The sequence below is a fragment of the Ciconia boyciana genome, chromosome 7 (genome assembly GCF_034638445.1).
Source record: "Ciconia boyciana chromosome 7, ASM3463844v1, whole genome shotgun sequence".
Taxonomy (NCBI): domain Eukaryota; kingdom Metazoa; phylum Chordata; class Aves; order Ciconiiformes; family Ciconiidae; genus Ciconia; species Ciconia boyciana.
Genome location: NC_132940.1, coordinates 1,487,181 through 1,510,361, shown reverse-complemented (window position 1 = coordinate 1,510,361; position 23,181 = coordinate 1,487,181). Strand labels below are relative to the sequence as shown.

The following is a 23,181-nucleotide window of genomic DNA, read 5'->3' as shown; positions in this document are numbered from 1 at the left end:
TTTTACATGTAGAACTTCCAAATGAGAGTAGAAGCTCCCCATCCCGCCTCAGCGCTCTCCCCCCGTCTTCTGCCTTCAAAAGTCCCATTTTAAGCAAGCGCACAAAGACCCACCATTTCATTTTCAGGCAATCGGACGTAAGGATTTATTTCACTTGTCAGTCTTGCCAGCGTGAGTGGAATACAACGTAACGATACAACTTTCAGGCCAGTAGTTTGGATAGGATATGAATTAATTGGTGGTTTGGTTTTGTTTTGCACACCTTCGGTTTGGGTATGTGTGATGGCGGGCATCAAGCCACGTGTGCGGCACAGCAGTGGCAGCCAGAGGCCGGGCAAGGACGCTCTGCCCCGCGGAGCGCCTGCCGGGCGCCTAACGCCAGCTTGCACGGAAAAGCAAATTTCAAAAGATCGTATTTGCAAATCAGAGAGTCTAAATCATTTCTCTTACAAAAAAAAAAAAAAAAGCCTTTTGCCAGTCCTCTTCCTGGACAATTCCAGCAAACATTCTGGAAGGGAGTGACACCATTGCATTGCCTAAGAATTTCCACGGCCCTTGACGGGCGCTTCCCGCAGCTCCGCCAACCCAGCCACAGCCGGCGGCACCAGAGGCTTCATCTCCGTCAGTCGGGGCCGCCTCCGTCTCTTTGCTCGCACGCGTGGCTCTGCCCCGCACCCCGGGCAGAACAAACGCTCTCGTCAGTTCAGTTTTCTACTCGTGAGTACTGTATCCAGTTCAGAACCAACAGCTTACTTTACTAAAAATTTTACCATTTTATAAAAGACATGTTTAATTATGATGGAGATGGCTGTATTGTAATTAATATTTTGAGATAATTGTGATTTTGAGCTTAAATTATATACAGAAAATGGTCATTTTTGTATGTGTTAAAAGATTGCTATATTACAAACGACTAACTGTACTTTTCAGTTTAATTACAGTATTAATGTAAATAAAGCTGAATGAAGAAATATTTACTACTTTATTAACATAGATTGTGAATGTACTTAATGGTTTTTGCAGTATAAAGACTTACTGAACTTGAAAGCTGCTTCATTTTATGTGCAAAAAGGTACTTCAGAACTCTATTTTACATCTATCGATTCAGTGCAATCAATTCTATTGTTCGTTCATTTGCACACGCCGGTGGTATCCTTCCCGTTTTCTTTCATGTATGACACTTACCCGTAAGGTGCATATTGTGTTTAGAATGCATTTTGCAGATGCTTCTGTACATAGAACAAATACAGGGACTACAACAATGCTGTGCAGTGTATAGCAGAGCCATTTTTCGGCTTTGGTGTACCCAACTTTTTCAGTATTTAAAAAAGTGTTTTGAATAACATTAAAAAGTCTCTTTATTGTACAAATAATAAAAATGTCACCTTATTGTAATTCATTTTTGTCGCCTTTTACTACTGGAAAGGATCTGAGTTTTCAAAAAAGGCTGTTCTGCAGGTTAGGGGAAGGGAGAGGGTCATTACCGACCCGTCCCTTTGGAACGGGCGCAGGTACCCGTACCCACACCGTTCTCACCGCTCATTTCACGTACAGCTTCAGAAACGGTCACGGCCTCTACCAGCAAACAAAGCGGCGTTTGAGGGACAGGCTCCTTGTAGCTACCAGATACGTCAGAGAGAGACATGAAACTGAGCACCTCCCCTTGGTCAGCCATAGCTGCTGGCGAGACATCAAATCTGCAAGCGGAGCGGCTGCAAGCTTGGGAAGAAAAGCTGAGCCTGTCCTGCTTTTTAGGTACAAATGCCGTATGGAAGATGGGGAAACAAAAGCGAGGGTCGGGGGGTGAGAGCAGCAGCAGTTCCGTCCTCCGAGTAACTACAGAACAGCTCGTGACTTGTTTGAGCTCAGAGCAGCCACCCTTCCTCCTGCACAAAGCCACCACCACATCCTTCTGACAGGCAGCGCCTTGCCCTTTCCCTCCCCGGCCCTCTCCCTCTCTTTCGAGAGCAGGTTCATACCAGGCACCGGGTCTCTGGTGTCTCCCGCCGTGCCGGCCAGCCCTGGCCCGTCTCTCAGGGGGCTCACGGTCTGGCGCAGCTGCGGCACGGTGCGTCACACCTCCTCCCTCTTGCCGAGAGCTCGCCAAGACCACGCGAAGACCCTGCGGATGAGTAAGTGTGTTTTATGTTAATTCTGGACACATGCAAAACCCCGAAAGTTGAACTTTGAACTGTAGTAATTGTTGCGTGTTACAGAAAAGACAGGTGGAGAATGGAAAATGCTTTCGTTACACATATTTTTCCTTCTAAACACGTACCACAGGAAGCTTACCCATGCGATGGCAGCCTGGCAGCCTTCATACAGAGACTGAAGGGAAGAGCGAGGCACATTTCCGTTCCTCAAGCTTAGCGAGGATGCCTTTTACTTTAAGATTTTAAATTTTAGATTGCAAAGAGTTCAGCGGCTTGCCGTTAGAAGCAGTAGTCATACATAGGGACAGCACTAAAGGTTGTTTGCTGGCAAGAGGGCAGGGCAGCACTGGGAGGAAAGAGGTGACACTGCTCAAGTACCAGAAGCGGCGCAGTTGCCACAGCCTGCCCCTGTGCCTGGCCGCACGTACCGTGCCCGCTGGCCATGGCTTAGGCCGTAGCGCTGCCGCGGGCCCTGCGCATACCCTGCCCACGGCACCTCCGTGGTAGGTACAGTGACAGAGCCGGAACAGCCAGCCGCTGCCTCTCGGTGTGCTGACGGCAGCGCCCGGCGCAGTTTGAAAGCCAAACCAACCACAGCACGCGACGCCCCACCTGCGGGAAGCCGGCCGGTTTCTGCTTCACTTCCATTTCCAATTCACAGGCCTGCAGCGGGCCCAGAGGGAAGCACGGGATCTGCAGTCGCAGAGCAAGCAGCATCAGGCAGCCCCTCCTTTTCTATCGTTAACATCCCTGATGCGTTACTGTTGTTAACAAAGGTATCACTTTCAGGACGTGGAAGTGTGTTTAAATAAAAAAAATGAAAAGCATCTCAACGTTACTGGCTAGAAAACTTAATGATAGAGTAGTCTTAAAGAACTCAAAACGTACATGCAACAGGAAACATTTATTGTTTCAGTGCAGCTACCAACACCAACCACGTTTTGCCAACTTTTACGCGGGGTGCGCGCAGCCCGCAGTACATCTCGTACCATCTCCTTACCGTCACCACACAGTTTAAGGGTTCAAGCATTTGATCGCATACAGACCAGTAACCACGTCTTTCAGGCAGCCGTGCAGAGAGACTGAATACCTCACGGGAGATTATACAACAGGCGTACAAAAATCACAGTGTCTCCTGTCTTTTGCTCAAATACGCTGATGGTGACAGTTTTTTTAAAAACTAGCTTGGCTGTAGAAAAGGTGTTCTCACCGTTACTGAAGGCAGCTTTCATTGGCATTCTTTATTACAAAAAGCATAGGCACACCTTGTGGTATTTTAGAACACACTCTTGAAACATGCAACCTCGAGGGGAAAGTATTTCCTAGGTGAGTTCTTTCTTAACATGCCAACTACAGACAGGATTGTAAATGCTTTGCGGCACAGGCCAGGTTAACGAACAGTTGACGAAGGAGGAGGAAGGCAGTAAAAGCATACAGTGTTGGGTCGGGTAGGGTCACACTCTGCTTGTACTTTGATTCCCGAGCCGGCCGAGCACACAGGCTCCTGCATCAAGCAGGAATTCGGCTCCTCAGGTACTCCAGCACCGCAGCTGTTCCTTTCGCCAAGATGGCTGCTCGGGGAGTGCGGAATGGATTTCCTTCTAACAGAAGTGTCCTAGGGAAACAGAGAGGCTTTGAGTTTCTTGCATAAAGGCTTTTCCTTGCACCAGCACATTCATACGCTCCATATAGATTTTCTGAACCTTTTGAAATTCTTAAGCAATTCCTCTTCTGCTCTACTAAGAGAATTTTAATTTCTGCTTCCCCAGTTCACACTAACTTAGAGACATCTGAATTCTAATTTCTGCTAATACATCAGTGGTGGTATGTTATTGTAGACACACAATACACACACCCCCTACTCCTTCAGCAAGCCTCTGCCAGAAGAAAAAGAACTTCTGAAATACAGAAATGGCACAATAAAAGGGGAAACCTGCGCTGAATCGTAACCCTCCAGCTTCTAGCTCAGCTGCTGGCCCACTCTTCTTTGGTACACAGAAATCTCTGTGGCGGTTTCCACTCGGGGGGCGAGGGTGGTGTTTTATTTTGTATTTTTGAGGTCCCTCCAGAAAGTGTCCTTAACGGGGAAAACCACAGGGACCAGCAATTTGTCGTCTTTGACACGGCAGACTACTTAGGCACAACTGTCGCCTCTGGGGTGTATCACGTGAGGATAGTCGCAGCCACGTCCCTTTAGACCTCACGTAGAGGATGTTATCCTGTCTCTCTGGCAGCAACGCGAGTTAGCACACAGGTAGGGAGCTAAATGGATTAACTCACAGGTAGTGCTGCGGCTCGCCCGCCTGCCTTGTCCGTAGGTGCACCAGCAGCGTGAACGTATGTACGGACAAGGTACTCACTTCAGCCCTAGCCCTAGATTGACCCAAACCAACACACCCTTTCCATTTTTTTTTTAAATCATGAAACTGCTCCCCCAGTTCTCTACAATACTGAGGAAATATGGAAGAAATTGCACTGTTTTACAAATGGTGAGAGACCCTTTTTGTGCATTGAGACCTACAAACACACACACTGCCCATTAGTACTTTCTCCTCTGACAAAACATGCCATGAAGAAATCAGTCAGGATATATTTTTATCGAACAGGTCATCACTTAAAACACGCACCTGAGAGTTTCACAGTTTCCAAGTTCTGGTGGCACCTGGAGGAGGTCGTTGTTCTGAAGGTCCAGTGTTCCAAGCTTGTCCATCATCTTCAGCTGCAGGGGGTCGATGGACCCAACCTGATTGTTACTGAGCAGGATAGTCTCCAGGGCTACGATGCGATACAGGACGCTGGGAAACTCTTTAAATCTTCAGGAAGAAAAAGGAGGCAAACCAATGAAAGTCAGAAATAGGGCATTCAAAAAATTAGCAGCCTTTAACATCAGACAGCATTTTAGCTTTGTTTATTTAAGGCACACTTTTAAACACGCCGCTCCGAAAGGAGAACGCATCCCTTCTTCTACCATGCACGCAGTGGGCAAGCTGAACAAAGCGTGCTCGGCGACAGCTCAGCACCTCTAACAGAGCTGCAGGCCAACTGCGCTCGTGTGACAAGGCTGGCGTGTCGCACGGAATGGGACTCACCAGTGTAAAGAAGGAGAACAGCGGCCGATTGTTCTCCCTGTAGTTACGAAGTGCCCCGCCGAGGCAGAGGAACGGTGTCCCTGCCCCGAGCAACAGCAGCAGCGGCGGATGCTCTTCAGGGACAGCACTCGGCTGCTTCCCGCCGACCACTGCCTCATGTTTTTCCATCATTCGGAACTGCTGTATTGTGGATGCCAGCGGGCAGTCCCGTTGGTAGCCATTTTTTGACATATTGTTCACAAGATTGTTTAATCCCTTCTGTAACCGGTTGCTACCGCCTCTCTCGAAAACTTTTGTGGCAGACACTTCCAAAAATACACTACCCATTGTGTAAGGAAGTACGTGCACTTCATCTCTTTTAAGCTCACAGCTAGTTGTTAAGTGCCTCCTCATTCTTACATCACAGGAAGATCATACCGAATTCAGCCCAGTTCTTTTTATTATTGTATATTAAAAAAAAAATCTAAATAGTTGCTCACCTATTAAAAGAAAGATTTATTATTTGCAGTCTTGTCAGTGCCTCCATTTCCTCCGGTAAAGATGTCAAAAAATTATTTCTGTGTATCAAATGAAGACAAACAATAATCACTTCTATGAAGTTTTAGTTAAGAATCCACAGAGACAGAATATGCATATCTGTCGGTGCTAACATGCAGTCTTAAACCAATTAATTGCTTCGTAAATGGGTCAAGACCATGCTCAAGTACAGACACTTGCTAATGCAAGCCAGGTTTGCATTCTCATTTCTGCCAGGAGGAGATTTAAAGTCTGTCCTCTAAAGATTCCCACGTGTTTCGAAGCATCTAACAACTCCACAAACCCGCTGGGCAATTCAGCTCCTCGGGTTTCAGAGGAAAGCTTGTGAAACTGCCCAGATCTTGGTGCCAAAGTGAATCAGCAGGGTAACTCTAAAGCTCTTCAAAATTCATGTAGCCTGGTATCCAATTGCTGTTACAAGCTCGCTTATGGCTACTGTTACCCTAGTGTTTCCCACAACGGGAAGCCATTCAGAAGCTTCTTAAAGCTACAAGGAAGACGGGTTTGTAAGGACAAACAAGGTACGTCCCGAGTGTGATACAAAAAGCCATGACAGGAAAATAAAGACCACTCGCTAAAAGATGCCCAGACTTAGACTGAAATTCTTAATCACTGAGATATTCAGCCTTGTTCCCTCATCAATCTCGTATTATCACCCATTTCTGCAATCTTCTGCCTAACTCCTCCATCAGCAGCACGTACGTCGCTGCATCGCAGGCTGGCTGAGGGACCTCTGGAGCTCGGCTGGTCCGAGCCCCTAGAGCAGGCGGCCCAGGACCACGTCCGGTTGGGTTCTGGGTATCTCCGTGGATGGAGACTCCACCACCTCCCCGGGCAACCCGTGCCAGCGCTGGTGTTCACCCTCACAGTGACAAAGCGTTTCCTGATGTCCAGAGGGACCCTCCTGCGGGTCAGTGTGTGCCCAGGGCCTCTGCTCCTGTCCCTGGGCACCGCTGGGAAGAGCCTGGCTCCGTCCTCTCTGCACCCTCCCTGCAGGTGTTTGTGCACAGGGGCGAGATCCCTGAGCCTGCTCTGCTCCAGGCTGAGCCGTCCCAGCTCTCCCAGCCTCTCCTCACAGCAGAGATGCTCCAGTCCCTTCAGCACCTTGGTGGCCCCTCGCTGGGCTCTCTCCAGGCACAGGCAGATGACTTTAAACCAAACCAAAGTAAAAACCTGTCTCTGCAACTGTGCTTTGCTACGTTTCATTTTGTGAAACGCCAAAGACAGTAAATGCCAGCGAGCTGACCCTGATGTCTAAACAAATGCAATGAGCATTGTTCAGAAGCAGAGAAGGTAAAATGGCAGTAAGTAACTATCTGTTGCAAACAAAATACCTACAGACAGCTTCAGTTTCAGGCAGCACAGCAGGGTTGGTACCTTCACTGCGCTACCTCCTAGCTACCCTCCAGGATTTTTGGGTGGGGGGGTTGGGGTTTTTTGGGGGAGGAGGAGGAGAGGCTGCTTTTAGACAGCAACTTAACACCTCTGAGACCCTTTTACGGCCGAGACAAGACCTTTCATCACAGCAAGTCTCAGAGCTTGTCCACTTGGTTTTTGTGGTTTTCTTTAACCAATGCCTAAATCTAGGCCACTTGCTATTTCAGATCTGCCGGTCATTCAACTGTCACGGAGGCATTTTGGGAAATGAAAAATTATTTCAGTACTGCTATTCCACTGTAACAGATGGCTGGTTTAAAGAGGCATGAAAATAAGTTACTGAGAAAGGAAGTCCAACACACGTCACAAACCTGATATCCAAATGTGTCAATTTATGGAGCATGCAAAGCTCCAAGGAAATGGATGAGATTTTATTGAAGCCAAGGTTGACATCACAAACCGAGTCTTTCAGCTCCACAATCCTGAAACCCAATATGAATATACTTTTATTATGTAAGCTCATGTTTGCATTCTATTTTCTAAGTTATTGAAAAAAACCTGCTTTATTCTACAAATCAAGGACACTCTATGTTTCTTGACATTTCAGAAGCAATTTTGTGGAGTGACGACAATGGAAACTTCACCTGTGAAAGCTGCCTGTCCTGGAGCCTTACACTTGATGTAAAGACAAAGCTCAGAATCACTTTCCTAAAGTGATTAGGAGAGCAAATTTTCTCTCACTGATGAGGAGAGTGAATTGTACTACAAAAGCCTGCTCACTTAAATGCAGTTAAGAGGTATTTCAGAAACTATGGCACAGATGACCATCACTGCCATCTCCTGCCCTGTAGATGTTTTCACAAAAAGACTATCCATCTTCTTTAGCAGTCGAACAAACAGAAAGAGACTGTTATTTTATTGCCATCTTTCATTTCTCTTCCACTGTTCTGCTATTACAAATTCCAGGAAGCGCAGCATTTGCTGCTTCTTGTAAAAGGGTATTATATTAAGACGTTTTGGTGTAAAATATTTAACAACTCAAGAAGTTAGCTGTTCAATCCTTGTAGCAGAATCTCTGTTTTAGCCCTAAAAACAAAAGGTAATTAAATGAGCTAAATACTCATCTCTCCTATCTGAACTGCCACTGAATCCTCTGGCACCTAGCAGCGGCACACATTACTCCTCTGTGAATGCCACAGCTTCTCACGCAGTGAAAAAGCACGGGAGGCACAAGCATGATCTCACTAAATTGATTTTCTACAAACTGTACTGAAGAGAGATTTTTTTTCCATGACAAAGAGATCACACCTCTTCAAGTTCTGTGTGCTAGAGGTTAAATGTTCAGCACACTCAGGTCCAAGAATGGAGGTAAGTTACCCCCACAAATGTGGTGGTATCCTTAAAAATCAGCTTTCAGGCTTTTCTTGGGCTATCAGAGATGCGGTAACCTTCCTCCTTACACAAAAAGACTACTTATTCCCATTAGTGTCAACAGAAAGCCTTTCTTTGACTGTGGATGAAGTAACAAGTGCAATAATATCAAACGCTATGTGACGGGACACGAAACCTACCAAGAAGAGAGGCATGGAAATTGCTCAGGCTTCCTTAAAAAACCCAACAATTATGCTATCTGAAGAAACTGAATGTAAATAGAACCTCAGCTATCATACTAAAGGTATCGCCCAATAAAGTGGTGAATCCACACAGATTATCTTCATATGGGAAAAAGACCACTTTGTAGAGAAAGCAATACTACACTGCAGTTAAGTACAGCACTTCATTATTATGAGAAGCCACAGCAGTCTCCCCCCCCTTCAATTCCACAACGCTTAGCAAAGCAAGATGAAAACCAACATGTAACGAAGCACCACAGAGTAGAGCCAAGCTTCTTTTCACTGCAATCTTCATGCTAATCAATGAACCCACCTGCATGCTACTGGTACTAACAGTGCTATTATTCAGCATCTCGAATATACTTTCACTTGTGTGTGTGAGTGTGTACACACAAATACACAGCAGAAAGTGTAAATATACTTGATTAGGAAAAACACAGGATGCTGAGGAACAAAAGTAGAAAAGAAAGTAACAAATAGAGAATGACCTTTACAAAAGTACCTTGGAGGAACTTCATTCAGCTGGTTTTTGCTGAAGTTGACAGTGGCGACAGGATTGCTTCTGACTGCATTGAACATTTCATCGGGAATCACAGCTGCCTGTTTCTCACTAAGAAATGAAAAGCATTTAGCTGAGTAACACGAACAAGTTCATCATTTCCTATTTATTAACAAGACATTTTCATCTTCTTTTAGAAAAAGATGAGTCGTAGAATAGATATATAAATATCCACAATTTGAAGTCCTTGAAGGACTGTTAATCAGAAAGCTACCAATCACTGCGCCATGCTACACGGCATCTGGGCGATAATATCCTTGCACACTGGCACCCTGCTCTGTTACCCTGCTTAAGAGAAATCGCTAAGAGCTGAGTTACGTCACTCCCTCAGCAAACATCTGAATGCCTCATACTGGGCCAGGAAGCGTAGCAAGATGGGCATTACCCCGATTTCCCCCACTCAGCTCAGAAAACATCCCCAGCACAGTGCTGTGTAACTCGGGTAACTGCTCCGTCTGCAGCTCCTGAACACGCAGTGACCAAAGCCACCCCGGCCCTTTCACCGCAGCGAGGTCCTGGCCACGCTCCAGCTCCCAGCAGGACTATGCGTTTCACCCGGCCGTTCTCAGCAAACAGGGCTTCCTCCCCCTTTCCCAGCCTAACAAGTTACCTTGTTGGTTACATTTCAGACATAACTGAAGAGATACCTCCTACAAGGTGTTCTGAGACTTAATGCAAATTGCTCAAGAAGTTTACAAGGCACTAAAAGCACCTGCAGGTATTAAGCATCTCAGTGAGTTAAAAGGAATGCTACTGTGGAATATTTGATAATACAAAGAAATAACTTAAAAAAACCTGCAATTCAAATCTGCCTATTCCTGAGCACACAAATTAAAGTGAAAAATGCACAAATGCAGCAGGATTTGCAGACAGTTTGGTATGTATCACGAAGGGAAAACAAAACAAAACAAAAAGCAAAAAATAGGAAAGTGTTCTTACAACTTTAGGAATAGGTAATATTTCAAAACACATACCTATATTCCAATAATTTTAGTGAAGTTATGGCGTGCATGTTAATCCTTGACTCACTTGGAAGAGTCATGGCTGTCACGGGAGGCTCTTCATTTGGGCTAGTTACATCATCTACAGGCAACAAACGTATAGTGTCACACAAACTACAGCCGCAGCCAGATGTGGTGTTCTGAACAACCCAGATGGAGCGGTTTAGTGTCCCTAGGCACCAGCCATCACCCTTTTTAATTCTTCCTGCATTCTGGCTCAACTCAATACAATCTGATTCAGATTGTTTCAAGAATTTTCTAGTAAGGGTTTTTTGTAATCCTGGGTTTCTGGGTTGGTTTTTTTTAGGCTGGGCAGAGGGGAGAGGATTTGACTTGGATTTTGAAAAAATAGGTCAGGAAGCAATAGAGATGTTACGCTAGCGGTAGCTGTCTGTTATGTCAGGCAGAAGCCTCCAAGGAGTGGGGAGCTAGAAACAACAATAAACAGGGAATTGGGGCTAGGAGGGATGATCTGGATCACCTATATCCAGAACAGCAAATCTGACCACAATTTTAGTTAAAACATTAATATTTATACACCTTCATCACACCCTCCTCTGTAGAGTTCCTTCTGATTACTATCTACAACCCCCACAAAAAAGCTATTGGCTTTGCAAGGCTACTTTGAATGTTTAAGAAATGCAGATTAAAAGCATTGCTCTGCACACCTGAGGCGTGGCACCACACCCAGGGGATTCACATACACGTAAGCAGGGTGAAGCTTAGCTAGAAGTCCAAACATATGATAAATCCAACTTCCACTGAAAGAAATTGAACAAAACTCTATGGAAATTCAGCAGCATTCAAGAATAAAAGTCTACTAACAATTCCGCCTAACTGCAACTAGTTGTCCTTTCATTAAGAAAGGTCAAAAGGGTCAAAAAAAAGCTACAAAAAAAAAAAAGAGGACTTTTTCCCGTTTAAACCTCTACAGAAATAGGACTGCTACTGGTTTAGCTCCAGCTTAGATGCCATAACAGGTAGAGTAAAATCAGCAGCATTGCTGTACATGCAAGACATTAGCTGATTTTATTATCCGCAATTATATTATCTATTATAGTTCACCAGATAAGCTTCTGAGTACGTACTCTAGCATCCTATCAACTTTTGTCAAGTTAATAATATGTCAGATTTGCACGGAACCTGACATTTTGAAGCAGTTTTATGTGCTGCAGTAACCTCATTAATACTGCCATCCTCTGGCGGGCGGCGGGAAAACCCACTGAACAAAAAGGAAAATCCACACACACCATTTTCAATAAAAGTTGCTTGCATGTATTACCCTTCTAAATTAAGAGGTTAAGCATTTTTTGCCATTTAAGTGCACCATAATCACTTCCATATTGTATTTAACATGACCAGTGAACTCAGTCATTTTGCCTACTTTATGTTTTAAAACTTAAGAAAGATGAAGACTTCTAAAGATGGTAAACTGAAGTTCTGTTTTGAAAGCACTTCATCTTCTCAGCATGCAAGTTACTTTAAGACTCTGACAGCCTGTTTCCTATACAATAAAAAATAAACTGTCATCTCCACTATTTTGTTTAGAAAACACAGAACAAAAATTTTTTTAAAAAGCCAAAAATATCTCAGGGAATTAGAAGCCCAGGTATCAATCTGGAAAGTGACTTGAGTGCGCAGAAGCAACTAGCAACCTTTTGTCCGCTTTTTTAATACTATCACTTCCTTTTTAGAAAGTACTGCATCTGTTAGAGAAGTGTGATACAGAATCATCTAGGTGCTTTTTAATCCACAGAGGCAGAGCTGTGAATCCAAGAGAAGATTCTGCAAAAAAAGATAGAGCATTTGCGCAGAGAATAGTCCCCTTGAAATATTTCATCTGATTTTCTGCTTTATGACTTTTTAACTATTTCTATAGGGAATGTAGGGATCAAGACTATTAGATAGTAGAAAGATGAAGTTTAACAAGCCAGGATTAGAATGATGTTTAAAATAATCAGTTACTTTCTCCCCCAAAGCTTTTTATATTCTTAGTCAGCTACATGGTAGAGTTCATGGCATCACCAAGACTTTAAGGCAGACTTTTTTATGCACGTACTTTCTGGGAATCACAGCACTGTACTGCCCATGTTATTACATGAATGAAAAATACATAATACCTTTGCAAAATCCCACCTGCTCTTCTATACTGTGACCAAGCCAGCAGACAGATGGCAAGCTTAAAAAGAAGAATCCCTTATGTAAACTTCCCATGATGTTCAGGGGAAAAACAAAAAAGCTACTTGAATTCCTCATGCAAAACGCATAAAGGGACCAGGGGAAAAATACTTAAAATTGTTTTTCCAAATTATAAATCCTCAGTAACATTTGTTATTCAGTATTATCTAACAGAGTAAGAAAAAGAAATGGCACTGAAATATAAGAGCAAGCTGTTGAGTAAAGAAAACTCTATTATTGCAGGATAACTGAAGGAAACCAGACTGAAACAGCTACCCTCCATAGGTTCTACTTTATTTTAACTGCTTAGAAAGATTCTCTTTAAAATGCTATGCAATAGAGCAACATACCTTGTATTTTGCTTCTTAGATATTTCAGAAGTTCCTGGGTGCCTTTCTTTAAAAAAAAAAGAAAAAGTCAGTGAGCATTTGCCAGCCAGTATTTACGTACCTGTTTGACACAGAGAATGACGGTTCCAGTCACACGGGAGGAGCCCATGGCACTGCTGACTAGAAAAGCCACCTAATGCTTCCTGTAGAAAAACCCTCTTTGCAGCAGCTTATGAACTTGCTTATTTACAATTTTGTTTATTTATTCCAGTTGAAAATTTCCAATCCCACGTCACTACCTCAGGCTCCGCATTTTAGCTTTTTATCTAAAGTAGTTAGCCAGTTCCAAGCGCAAGGAAAAAATGCTCAAATAAACTTAATCTTCTCTTTAAAAATATCTAAAACAATTATGCTTTGGAGAAGAAATTTAAAATTTGTCAAGGAAGCTGACTGTTCAGTGTTCCGGTAACTTTCTGTGTCCAGAATTATAAACTCTGGGAAAAACACAGCAGTTTACATAATTTGCATGGATTTTTAACAGCTGGATTCTCCAATGATTTGACTTTCAATCCTCTCGTAGCAACTTCTACTGGTCACAGTTACTATCTGCATAATCTATGAGTAATTAAGCATAATCTCATCCCGCCCGTTTGTTTTAGGATAAAGCTATGTTTTCCTTACAATTTTACATGCTCCTCCTTGACGCTTTAAAACAGGGACTGACCTGAAGCACTGAATATGAATTAACATTTCTCATTCTAGCTGACGACTGTATTACACACAAGAAGAGACTGACTGATCTGAATGCAGGGGGGATAAAGGAAATGTGGACGTGGGAAAGGAAGGAACTCTCACAAGGAATCTGGTGAGACAACAGAAACAGAAGACAAAAGACTGAGAAAGAGAGGCCGTAGGAGACTGGGGCTGCCTGCAGGCACGGCTAGGCATGGCATGTGCCAAGCTGAGCAAGACAAGAGAAGCCAGTATGGAAGAACCTGGAAGCTTTTAAGGAAAAGGTGAAGGTCAAACAGAAAGCTGAGTAACAGTCACGTGCCTTGCGTGGAGAGGAAAGCAGATGTGCTGGTTGTGGCTGGGACAGAGTTAATTTTCTCCACAGTACCTGGTACGGGGCTGTGTTTTGGATTTGTGCTGAAAACAGTGTTGATAGCACACTGACGGTTTAGTTGTTGCTAAGCGATGTTTACACTGGGCAAGGGCTTTTCAGCTCCCCGTGCTCTGCCGGGCACGCAAGGAGCTGGGAGGGGGCACAGCCGGGCCAGCTGACCCCCGCTGCCCAAAGGGCTATTCCAGACCATACGGCGTCATGCTCAGTATAGAGACTGGGGGAAGAAGAAGGAAGGGGGGGACATTCGGGGTGATGGCGTTTGTCTTCCCAAGTCACCGATACGTGTGATGGAGTCCTGCTGTCCTGGAGATGGCTGAACCCCTGCCTGCCCATGGGAAGTGGTGAATGAATCCCTTGTTTTGCCTTGCTTGTGTGCGCGGCTTTTGCTTTCCCTATTAAACTGTCCTTATCTCAACCCACGAGTTTTCTCACTTTTACCCTTCTGATTCTCTCCCTGCTCCCACCGGGAGGGAGCAAGCGAGCGGCTGGGGGGGGCGCTGAGCTGCCGGCTGGGGTTAAACCACGACAGCAGACAATAAGACAAAGCTCAACAGCCAGGTGATGGTATGTTACGCAAAAAGGAGAGACTAGCATTTAACAGAAGACAACTAGAAATTTATCAAGAAACAAGAATGGGTTTGGGACTTGAATGAGAGATCTGAGGAAAAGGAAAAGATCAGACGGAGCAGGGATGGACAAGAGAAGAATCTGTGCCTGCTAGACTATACTTACCCCCTCGTCCTTGCCAGTCCTTCATCTCAGTATTCACCTGCTGCTAAGAAGTGCCTGGGGAACCCTACAAGCTTTATCAATTACTCCCCTAAATCAAGTGTAAAAAAATCTAGATAGGCATATAAAATTCCAGTTACATGAATTTACAGTGTTGGTAATGGATCAAGACAGTATAAGTATAAAATGACATAATGGAATCCTTGTACCTGTCGTTTGCTACAAATTTGACTTATACACAAGAAATTACACACATCTATGCTCTTACATTTCAAAGACAGCAAATCCTCAGAAGCTAGGGAATACCAGAACTAAAGCAGCCAGGCAACCCTAACTCAGACTCCTTTGCATGTACATTTTAAGGCAACTTTGAGCTCTGAAATCATGTATGACTTCCATCCACGGAACCCCTGCTCATTAATTTAGTGCATACAATGCTCACTTAGCAGATACACGATGTTTTCCCTCTTCTGGCAGATATTACAAAATTTAATTTCAACAGAGAGTCTTCAGCTTTGTTTATTTTTAGAGAACCCCAGTGCTTTGTAAACATTTATTTTATAACACTGACAAAAGCACAGAAAGAAGTAATGTATACCACCAACAAGAAGAGAGGCCTGCTGGGGAAAAAATAAAAGGGAATTCTATAGCAGCAGTAGTGCCCACGCTCCAGCCTCCCTGCTGCCCTATGTACTTGTTTTCTCATGCACAGTTCACACCTTCACTTTCCTGGTTACCTACAGAGAGAACGCAGACCCGAGGTGTAGGTTATCCGTGAGAAAACATAGCGCATCAGATTGTCATTGCTCAAAATGCATCTGCCATCAAATACGCTTTGGAAATTGGATCCTAGATCCTCAATTAAGGCAAGTAGGAAATGCAAAACAGAAATCCATGCTCATCTAGGAAAAGCCTGATGTAAAGCACTCGCCTAGCACTGCAATGAACTGTGACTGCAACAGGATTAGGCAGCAGACAGCTGCCTTATCCTTTTTCTCCCATTGCTTCATTTGCAATACAAATTTTAGTTTCTGTAGCAAATCAGAAACAGGTCCTATAAAGCAACAACCTCCTTTATTCCACAGTCCTCATGACCTTACGCACTGCATCAGACTCCAGTGGAAAGAGCACCCGAACCACAACACACACAAACAAAAGAGATGGGTTAAAGTTGCACAGGTGACTTGAAATCTGGAAGTTTTCTAATTTTTTTAAGTGTTTTGTCTACACAATTTGGATAACGTACCTATGCGACATAAACAAACTTTATATATTGTCTATAGTGCTTACTTGCAGAAGGTCTCTTCGAATGGTTCTCAAAGGATTTCCCTCTAATGCCAGGAATTTCAACTGAGGAAGGTTCCCCAACGTATAAGGCAATCTGCAAATGGAAGCAACTCATTTCAAAGCAGATTCAAAACAAATTCTAAGGAATTTGCAATGGTTTGTCAGATGGCCTGGTACTCCGAAGCTCAGGTTCAAATAAAAAGATACGGAATATATTACATTTAAGAAAGGCACAGTTTAATCATAGCATTTACACGATACAGAAAAGGTTCCTTCATTTTATGATTGAGTCTTTTTTTAATTACATTTTACAAAGTGAAATATATCACCTATAGAATTAGATGTCATTAGCTATGCCTCAGCACAGACATAATGCACTTTTTAATATTACCTACTGATATCATTGTTGGCGAGGTCAAGTCGCTCCAGCTTCTGAAGCAGAGTAATTTCATCAGGAACTGATTTTATCTTGTTGTCTCTAAGTTCCAATACAGAGAGGGAATTCAGATGCTTCAGATTCTCTGCATTTAATATTTCAATCTGATTTTCACCAGCATGTAATTCCTACGGAAACAAAGATCACCTACAATTATGTTACTGTAGTAAAATTGCTTTATAACTTACTAATCTCCTAAATCATGGCATTGGCAAAAACAAATGGCGATGTGGAGAAAACACAGATCTTGATTCCCTTTCCTCTGCACAGGAAATACCAAAGCCTCCAAAGATCCAGGGACACAAGTCTGAACTTAGCTCTTCTGAAACTATCACAGAACCCTCAGTTTTGAGTTCCATTTCCAAGCTAGGAATAAATTTGCTCTGCATTTGTCAAGAACTTCTCAATAACTCCTTTGCTCCAAAATTTTCTTGAATTCCAAGTTACAGGAAGTTGAGAGGGCAGCTCTCCATGGCCCTATTGGAAATGTTTCACTTATAACAGAAAAACTGAAAGGTTCTTTAGACCAAAAAGAGCGTACACATGCTGCTGCACACACTAAGACACTGAACTTCACATATCAACATGAATTTTGTTAGAAAATGCTGAAATAGCTTGGGATTTTAACTGCTGAGTTCAGAGTTATGCAGAACTAAGAAGGTATCTGCATTCTTTGATGGATTTGGTCATTGGAAACAACACAGTGATACAGGCGTTCAATTGTCCCAATCATTCTTCTATTAGTTGAGTAACAAATTTCTGATGTTCTGAGGCAGGCAATTTTCAATTTTAAACATACTGGGAATTAAGGCTACAAAATACCTGGAAGATCTGACTATGCTAAAAGGAAAAAAAAAAGTATACTTTCTCTGCAGTTACAAAGAAAAAAATGATAGTGAACAAAGTAAATTTATCCAGAAAATGCTCCTGGAGATAAAAAATAACTGTTGCAGGCAATATTAGATCTAGTTTTTCAGTCATTCCTCTTCTAAATATTCCTTTTATTTTCCCAATCTGAAGAGTACTGTTGCAAATTTGTCTTCCAAATGACCTTAAGATTGACCAATGTGGACAGTAAGAGTAATTGCAAATGGGGATGTATTGAATAGAGTTCTACACACAGAATTATAAACTTTTGATCACAGCAATTCACAAAGAATTGTGTTTAAAGTAACAGCTATTATTTTAAAAGTTTACTGTAAATGTATTTGCGGTAAACCAACCATTTCAAACCTTACCTTCAATAATTTGCATGAAGGAAATTCTGGTAAGGAACGTAATTTATTTTTTCTCAGATAAAGTTGTTCCAAAGATGCCATAGTTGCTAATTTAGAAGGTACAGTTTCCAGGTAGTTTTTAGTACAATCCAGTTGTCTTAAGCCTACAGAAGTAAGTGTGCAAGTGACAAACAGAAAAGAAAGAGAAAATAAAAGTCATTTTCTACAGAAGCATAAATATCCTGGGTTTTAAAATAAATATAACAACATTTTGGCAATGAGAATTTTGGAAGAAATCAAATCAGTTAGCATCAACATTTCTGAAACCAAGGCATCTGCTTTTCACTTGTTCTTCACAGGACATTCTGGAACGCTTTCAGTGACACTGCCAGGTACTAGCTCTTGTTTAGAGTACAGGACTGGAGGGAACAAGAAAGGGTCCAATATTGTAGACCATCTCAGAAAGATCTGCAGGGAATTTCTATAGCGTTAATAAAAGCTGGCAGACCACCTCCTGTCCCTGTAAATCTGCCACAGCTATTAAAATACGCGTTTCACATCAACCACTAGTCAGCTTGATGTTTAACATTCAAATATCAGAATTCAATTTCATCACTCTCTAATTTATGGTTTCTTCCTCTCCAGTAATTTCAACTCTCTCTCATTTACGCTTTATTTGCCACTCAAAAGATGCACTAAAGAAAAAATTTGTCAAATTGCTTATTGCACTTAAGGCTAACAACTTCTAAGCAGAACAATATTCATCCTTACACTTTTCTGATCATTCCATGTCCCGTTTATCAAGAAATATGAACCATAAGAGGACTCAAGTTTGATATACAGTAGCTGTAGCTGATTTTTTTAAATAATTCTGAACTAATATTCTTGAGAATACAGTAACTCTTTAAGAATACATCTTTTAAATCTTGAATAATATGCACTACATTTCTGAACATAACTACAGAACTGGCTGTACGGTATTTCATAATCTGAGGAAACTAATTTACTTTTCATTGCACTGATATCTGCAGGCAGGTTCTTGAGTTGATTACAAGCCAGATTGAGTCGCACTAAGTTAATGAGCAAAGCAAAACTTGTTGGGATGTCTGTGAGATGGTTGTTGGACAGATCCTGAAGATTAAAAAAAGAAAGAGAGAAGAAGAGAGAGAGAGAGGTTAGAAATAGAGATGTTTAAAATATCCCACGAGTACTGCTACTGCAAAGTTAATTACTGGCAGAACATTAAAATTAGATGGCTGACATCTTCAGGATCTCCCTGGTAGAAATGTGAATGGAAGAAACAAGTCTCCCGTGACTGACAGATCACAAGGGATTTTTGTTAAAATATTTGGTAAAACTTGGTTTCAAACACACACAACACCCCCCACCCCCCCGCTATGTAATAACTGACAACCTACATAAGTCATTAGAATATTCACAAAGTTCTGCTAAGCTATGGGGTTTTTCAATTAGCGGTAGCAAAACATGGATAAATTGGCCTTTCTGCACAAATAAATATTTTTCAAAAAGTTGTAATTTACTAATTCTTCTAAATTGACAAGCTGTCCAAATCCATCCGGCAAGTGACTCAGCTCATTGTGATGAAGAAGAAGGCTCTTCAGATGTGACAACTGCATCAACTCTTCTGGGATACTTTTCAGTTTGTTGTGGCTAGTATTGAAACATGGAACACAAAGGCAAAAACCAATTACTAAGTAGTTTTAAGAACATAACTGTATAAAGAACACTTTTTTTACATATGATGCTATCCAAACTAGAGTTACAACACTTGTATCAGCCAGCCGATCTTAGCCACCCGTGGCGTGTTGAAACACAAACTCTTCAGACTCTAGAGCAAGTACGAAGCACATCCAGCATCAGATACACGGGATATTCCGTGCTGGCACAGACTAACTGTTAATTACATCTGCAGTGAGACAGGCTTCGGCAAAATATTCTCACACTGCAGCGTGCACATATGCCTGCTGTTCAGGATACCGTCACCTTTAATAAAAATCTGTCTCCTACAACCATTACAGCTCTCTACAATGGATTAGTTTCCTAGGAGAAATGCATTATGTTTATTTGTTCAAGAATACTTTTAATCCTCATCTGAATTTACATATTCCAGCTGGATCTTACATTCTTTTGCTTTATGTTGTTCACACACACAGTGGCAGCATACCCTCTTCCTCCTTGTGCACAAATTTACAAAATTACTCCAGTAAACAGAAGAATACAAACTTTCCAGCATGAACAAGATCTATACAATTATTTCCAATGTATATTATTCATGACAAAAAGTATTTTTGTTCCTTTAAAACAAAATTGCCAGACTGAGGCACATGAATGTAGATATTGCTTTTGCGTGATTATTCACTGTTTTCACCTTCCAAGTGAGACTGTGACTCTGAGTATCAGTGAAATTGATTTTAACAAACCTAGGACCATCAGGTTTGATCCAAAACTTACGATTCTCAACATACTAATATTCTCTAGTTAAAAATCTGAAATTAATTTTCTGAAAGAAAATTTAATATACTGCAATCTCTTATTCACGCTGTGAAAGTCACTGCAATATTTCTCATGTTCGTTCTGTATCATGTACTTACCTGACATCAAGTTTCTGAAGATTTTCTAATTGTCCTAAAGCAGAAGGAAGTGATGTCAGTTGATTATCATGCACCTGGAAAATAAAGTTTTTAGAATACAGTTACTAATTTGTACCTTGTAGGTTTTCTTTCCCTACCCCGGAAACAAATCAAGCTAACCTAATACACAGAATAATTTTGTATAAAATAGCTACGTACATGCCTCAATGCAATTACGAATAGCAGCATTGCAACTGCCAATCTGTGAAAATTCTACTGAATTGATAGTAAATGCTAAGAAATTATATATGAAGCAGGGGGTGTGTGCAGGAAAGGTGGTTGCATCCAGTAATAGCTCTTCCTTCAGTGTCCATAATAAAACTTCCTAGATCTTCCTACAGAACAGTACCCAGTACCAGCGTATAAATGGGTATACTATCAGTGATCTGTAACAATCTTTCCTTTCTCCTGAGAATGCACCAATGCCCCTTCTACACATCCACCACTGCAGGGAAACGGAAAACAAAGACCTAAGACCATGTTTTCCCACCTCCTACAGAGAGAGTACAGTCCTACCATAACAGATCATTGTACTCACATCCAGAACAGTGAGCGCAGGCAGAAGTTTGACATCCTCTGAGAGACACTGCAGTTTGTTTGAGGCGAGTATCAGCTTGGTCAGATCTGTTTGCTCCCACCAGCGATCGGCAGCGCCAAAAGAGAGATTTTGATGAGCTTCCTCTGGAGTATCCAGATTTATCCGCCACACATGTTGAGGCACTACATACACAAGCATACATGCGTCAACTAAATTCTTCTGATATTTACTCTCATAGTTCCACTGTCACAGGGCTTTTCATATATACGTACACACACATAGTCGACCGTTTTTCTAGAGACATTTTTCTAGAGCTGACAATAACAAGCTGATGGAAACCTGCCAGCAACAGCCAAGAGAGAGCTGAGCTGCAAACACACGGCAGCGAACGTTCATTGCTGTCGCTCCCCCCGTATTTTTCCCGCCCCGCCCGGACGGCGTTGCCAGGCGTAAACCCGAGCACAGCAGGCACGCCAAGCCCGCGCAACCGGCCAGCGACCCCCGGCCAGCCCGGCGCCTGCTCCCCCACTGCAGAGCCGTGTGCTCTCAGGAGAGCCGAGGGCTCGGCACAAGCGCAGCCGCTTTCCCGGGGCTCCCACCCCGCCGCGGGAAGGCGCGGCCGGCAGGCCCCGGGCCGCCCTGCCCGCCCCGGGCCGCCTTGCCCGCCCCGGGCCGCCCTGCCCGCCCCGGCCCTCCACGGCAGCACCGCCGCAAACCCGGCTTGGCGCGGCCGAGGCGCGGGGAAGCGCGGGTGTAACCGCCAGCTATAGGGAGGGCAAGGAGCAGCGCGTCCCCGCCGGCACCGAGCTCACCCACTCCGCCCCGGGGCGGCAGGAGCCGCGGCGGGGTCTCCCCCGCCGCCCCGCGGGGCCGGGGCCGGCGCCGGCTCCCCGCGCTCACCCTCACTGAGGCTCCGTCCCGACAGGTTTAACTGCCCGCTCTTCCGAGCCGCCCGGATCAGCCCCTGCGGCACGGCGGGGCCCGGCTCCGCCGCCGGCCGCCTGAAGCCAGCGCGAGGGTCCCCCGCCAGCGCTCGCCGCGCCGCCGCCATCCCTCGCCACAGCCGGGCCGGCGCCGCCCCGCCGCCCGCCAAGCGGGCGGGGCCTGGCGGGGCCCCTCAGGCGGGAGGGGGGGGTCCCTCAGGCGAGGTCCCGCCGGCGGGGTGCCGCCTGGGCAGGTGCCCCGCGGAGCGCTCAGCGGGCCGCTGCCTCCCCCGGCTCGGCCCCGACCCCGGCCATTTCCCGCCCCGCGGTACAGCGTGGAAGCCAGGACGCCGAAATGGTGCCCCGGCATGGGAGCGGGGCCGGCCCGCAAAGGGTTCACCGCAGTGCCTGGGGCTGCAGGCCCACAGGGGCCGTTTGCATCTCCCCGAGGGGTTTTGTCGGTGTAGAAGCCGGCTCCGGCTCCTGCAAAACTTAAGAGCCAGACTGCCACCTTTGTGGGAGATGAAGACGGCCCTTTCCGTGCTGGTCTCGGCTCACAGCTGGACCACGTGTGGTTTTCATCATCCAGATGCGGTTTTGGCCATAACTCCCTCCAACGAATGGGAGGACAAAGGAGAGGTCCTGTCCCCTCAACAGCAGCGCTGCCCCGAAGGGCAGCCTGAGCATTTGGTACAAATCCACATGGCCTGTGAACGAAGCAAGACCAGAAACGGTAACTGACGGTTCTGATTCTTACTAATTACTGGAGAGGAGACTGGGCAACAAATTGGCTGCAGCTGTGCACGCCATCTGAGGCAGATCTCGCTCCCCACCCTTCCTCTCCCCCATTTCTTTTTGCTGAGGTCTTCACCCTTGTCACAGTGTGAATCCAGACCAAATAACCTGGGAATATTTTATACAGACACACAAGGTATACCAAAGGAAAAGGCACTTTTACATCAGTTTATTGTTTTTCCTTTTCCCTGTAGTCCAGAGTTTGCAAACCAAGTAAAAATACTACAGACTGAAAAATTCTGGCTGCCTACCAGTACTGGAGACCAACGGGGACCAGTCACCGCTTCTGCCATTTAACCTGGGAGCAGGATCAATGTCTGCCTGACCCCACCAGCAGTTCCTGGTGAGAAGGGAATTACGACAAAGGAGCGTTTCCCCCTTAGTCGTTGCACTTTTTAGCTGTAGCTCTTTGCAAACACCAGGTTTGTGTTTCAAACATTACCCTTTTTAGAAAGAGCTTCTACTAGTAGTTCCATTGGATTTAAAACTAATCAGCCAAGGACCAAATACCACGTTAGGTAAATAAGCATGAGATTCAAGAAGCCATCATACCGCAGGCACTAGCTCTCGACTGAGGATTTTGGCCTCGTTAGTTTTTTTACCACTGTTCTTTAATTCCCTTTTTTTCTGTCTCCTCTCTCTT

The 23,181-nt window shown here is 44.1% G+C and overlaps 1 protein-coding gene across 1 annotated transcript; it reads right to left on the bottom strand.

Moving 5' to 3' along the window:
• Positions 1-3,176: 3,176 nt before the first annotated feature.
• LRRC40 (leucine rich repeat containing 40) lies at positions 3,177-21,913 on the bottom strand. Its single transcript, XM_072868946.1, has 15 exons — positions 21,721-21,913; positions 20,821-21,002; positions 20,244-20,317; positions 19,173-19,302; positions 18,639-18,762; positions 17,653-17,795; positions 16,370-16,542; positions 15,982-16,072; positions 12,858-12,903; positions 10,303-10,411; positions 9,272-9,379; positions 7,528-7,638; positions 5,722-5,799; positions 4,781-4,966; positions 3,177-3,768 (listed from the first exon to the last, which is right to left on the bottom strand). The coding sequence occupies exons 1-15, from the start codon at positions 21,869-21,871 to the stop codon at positions 3,663-3,665; spliced, it is 1,812 nt and encodes a 603-aa protein (XP_072725047.1). The 5' UTR covers positions 21,872-21,913; the 3' UTR covers positions 3,177-3,662.
• Positions 21,914-23,181: the final 1,268 nt, after the last annotated feature.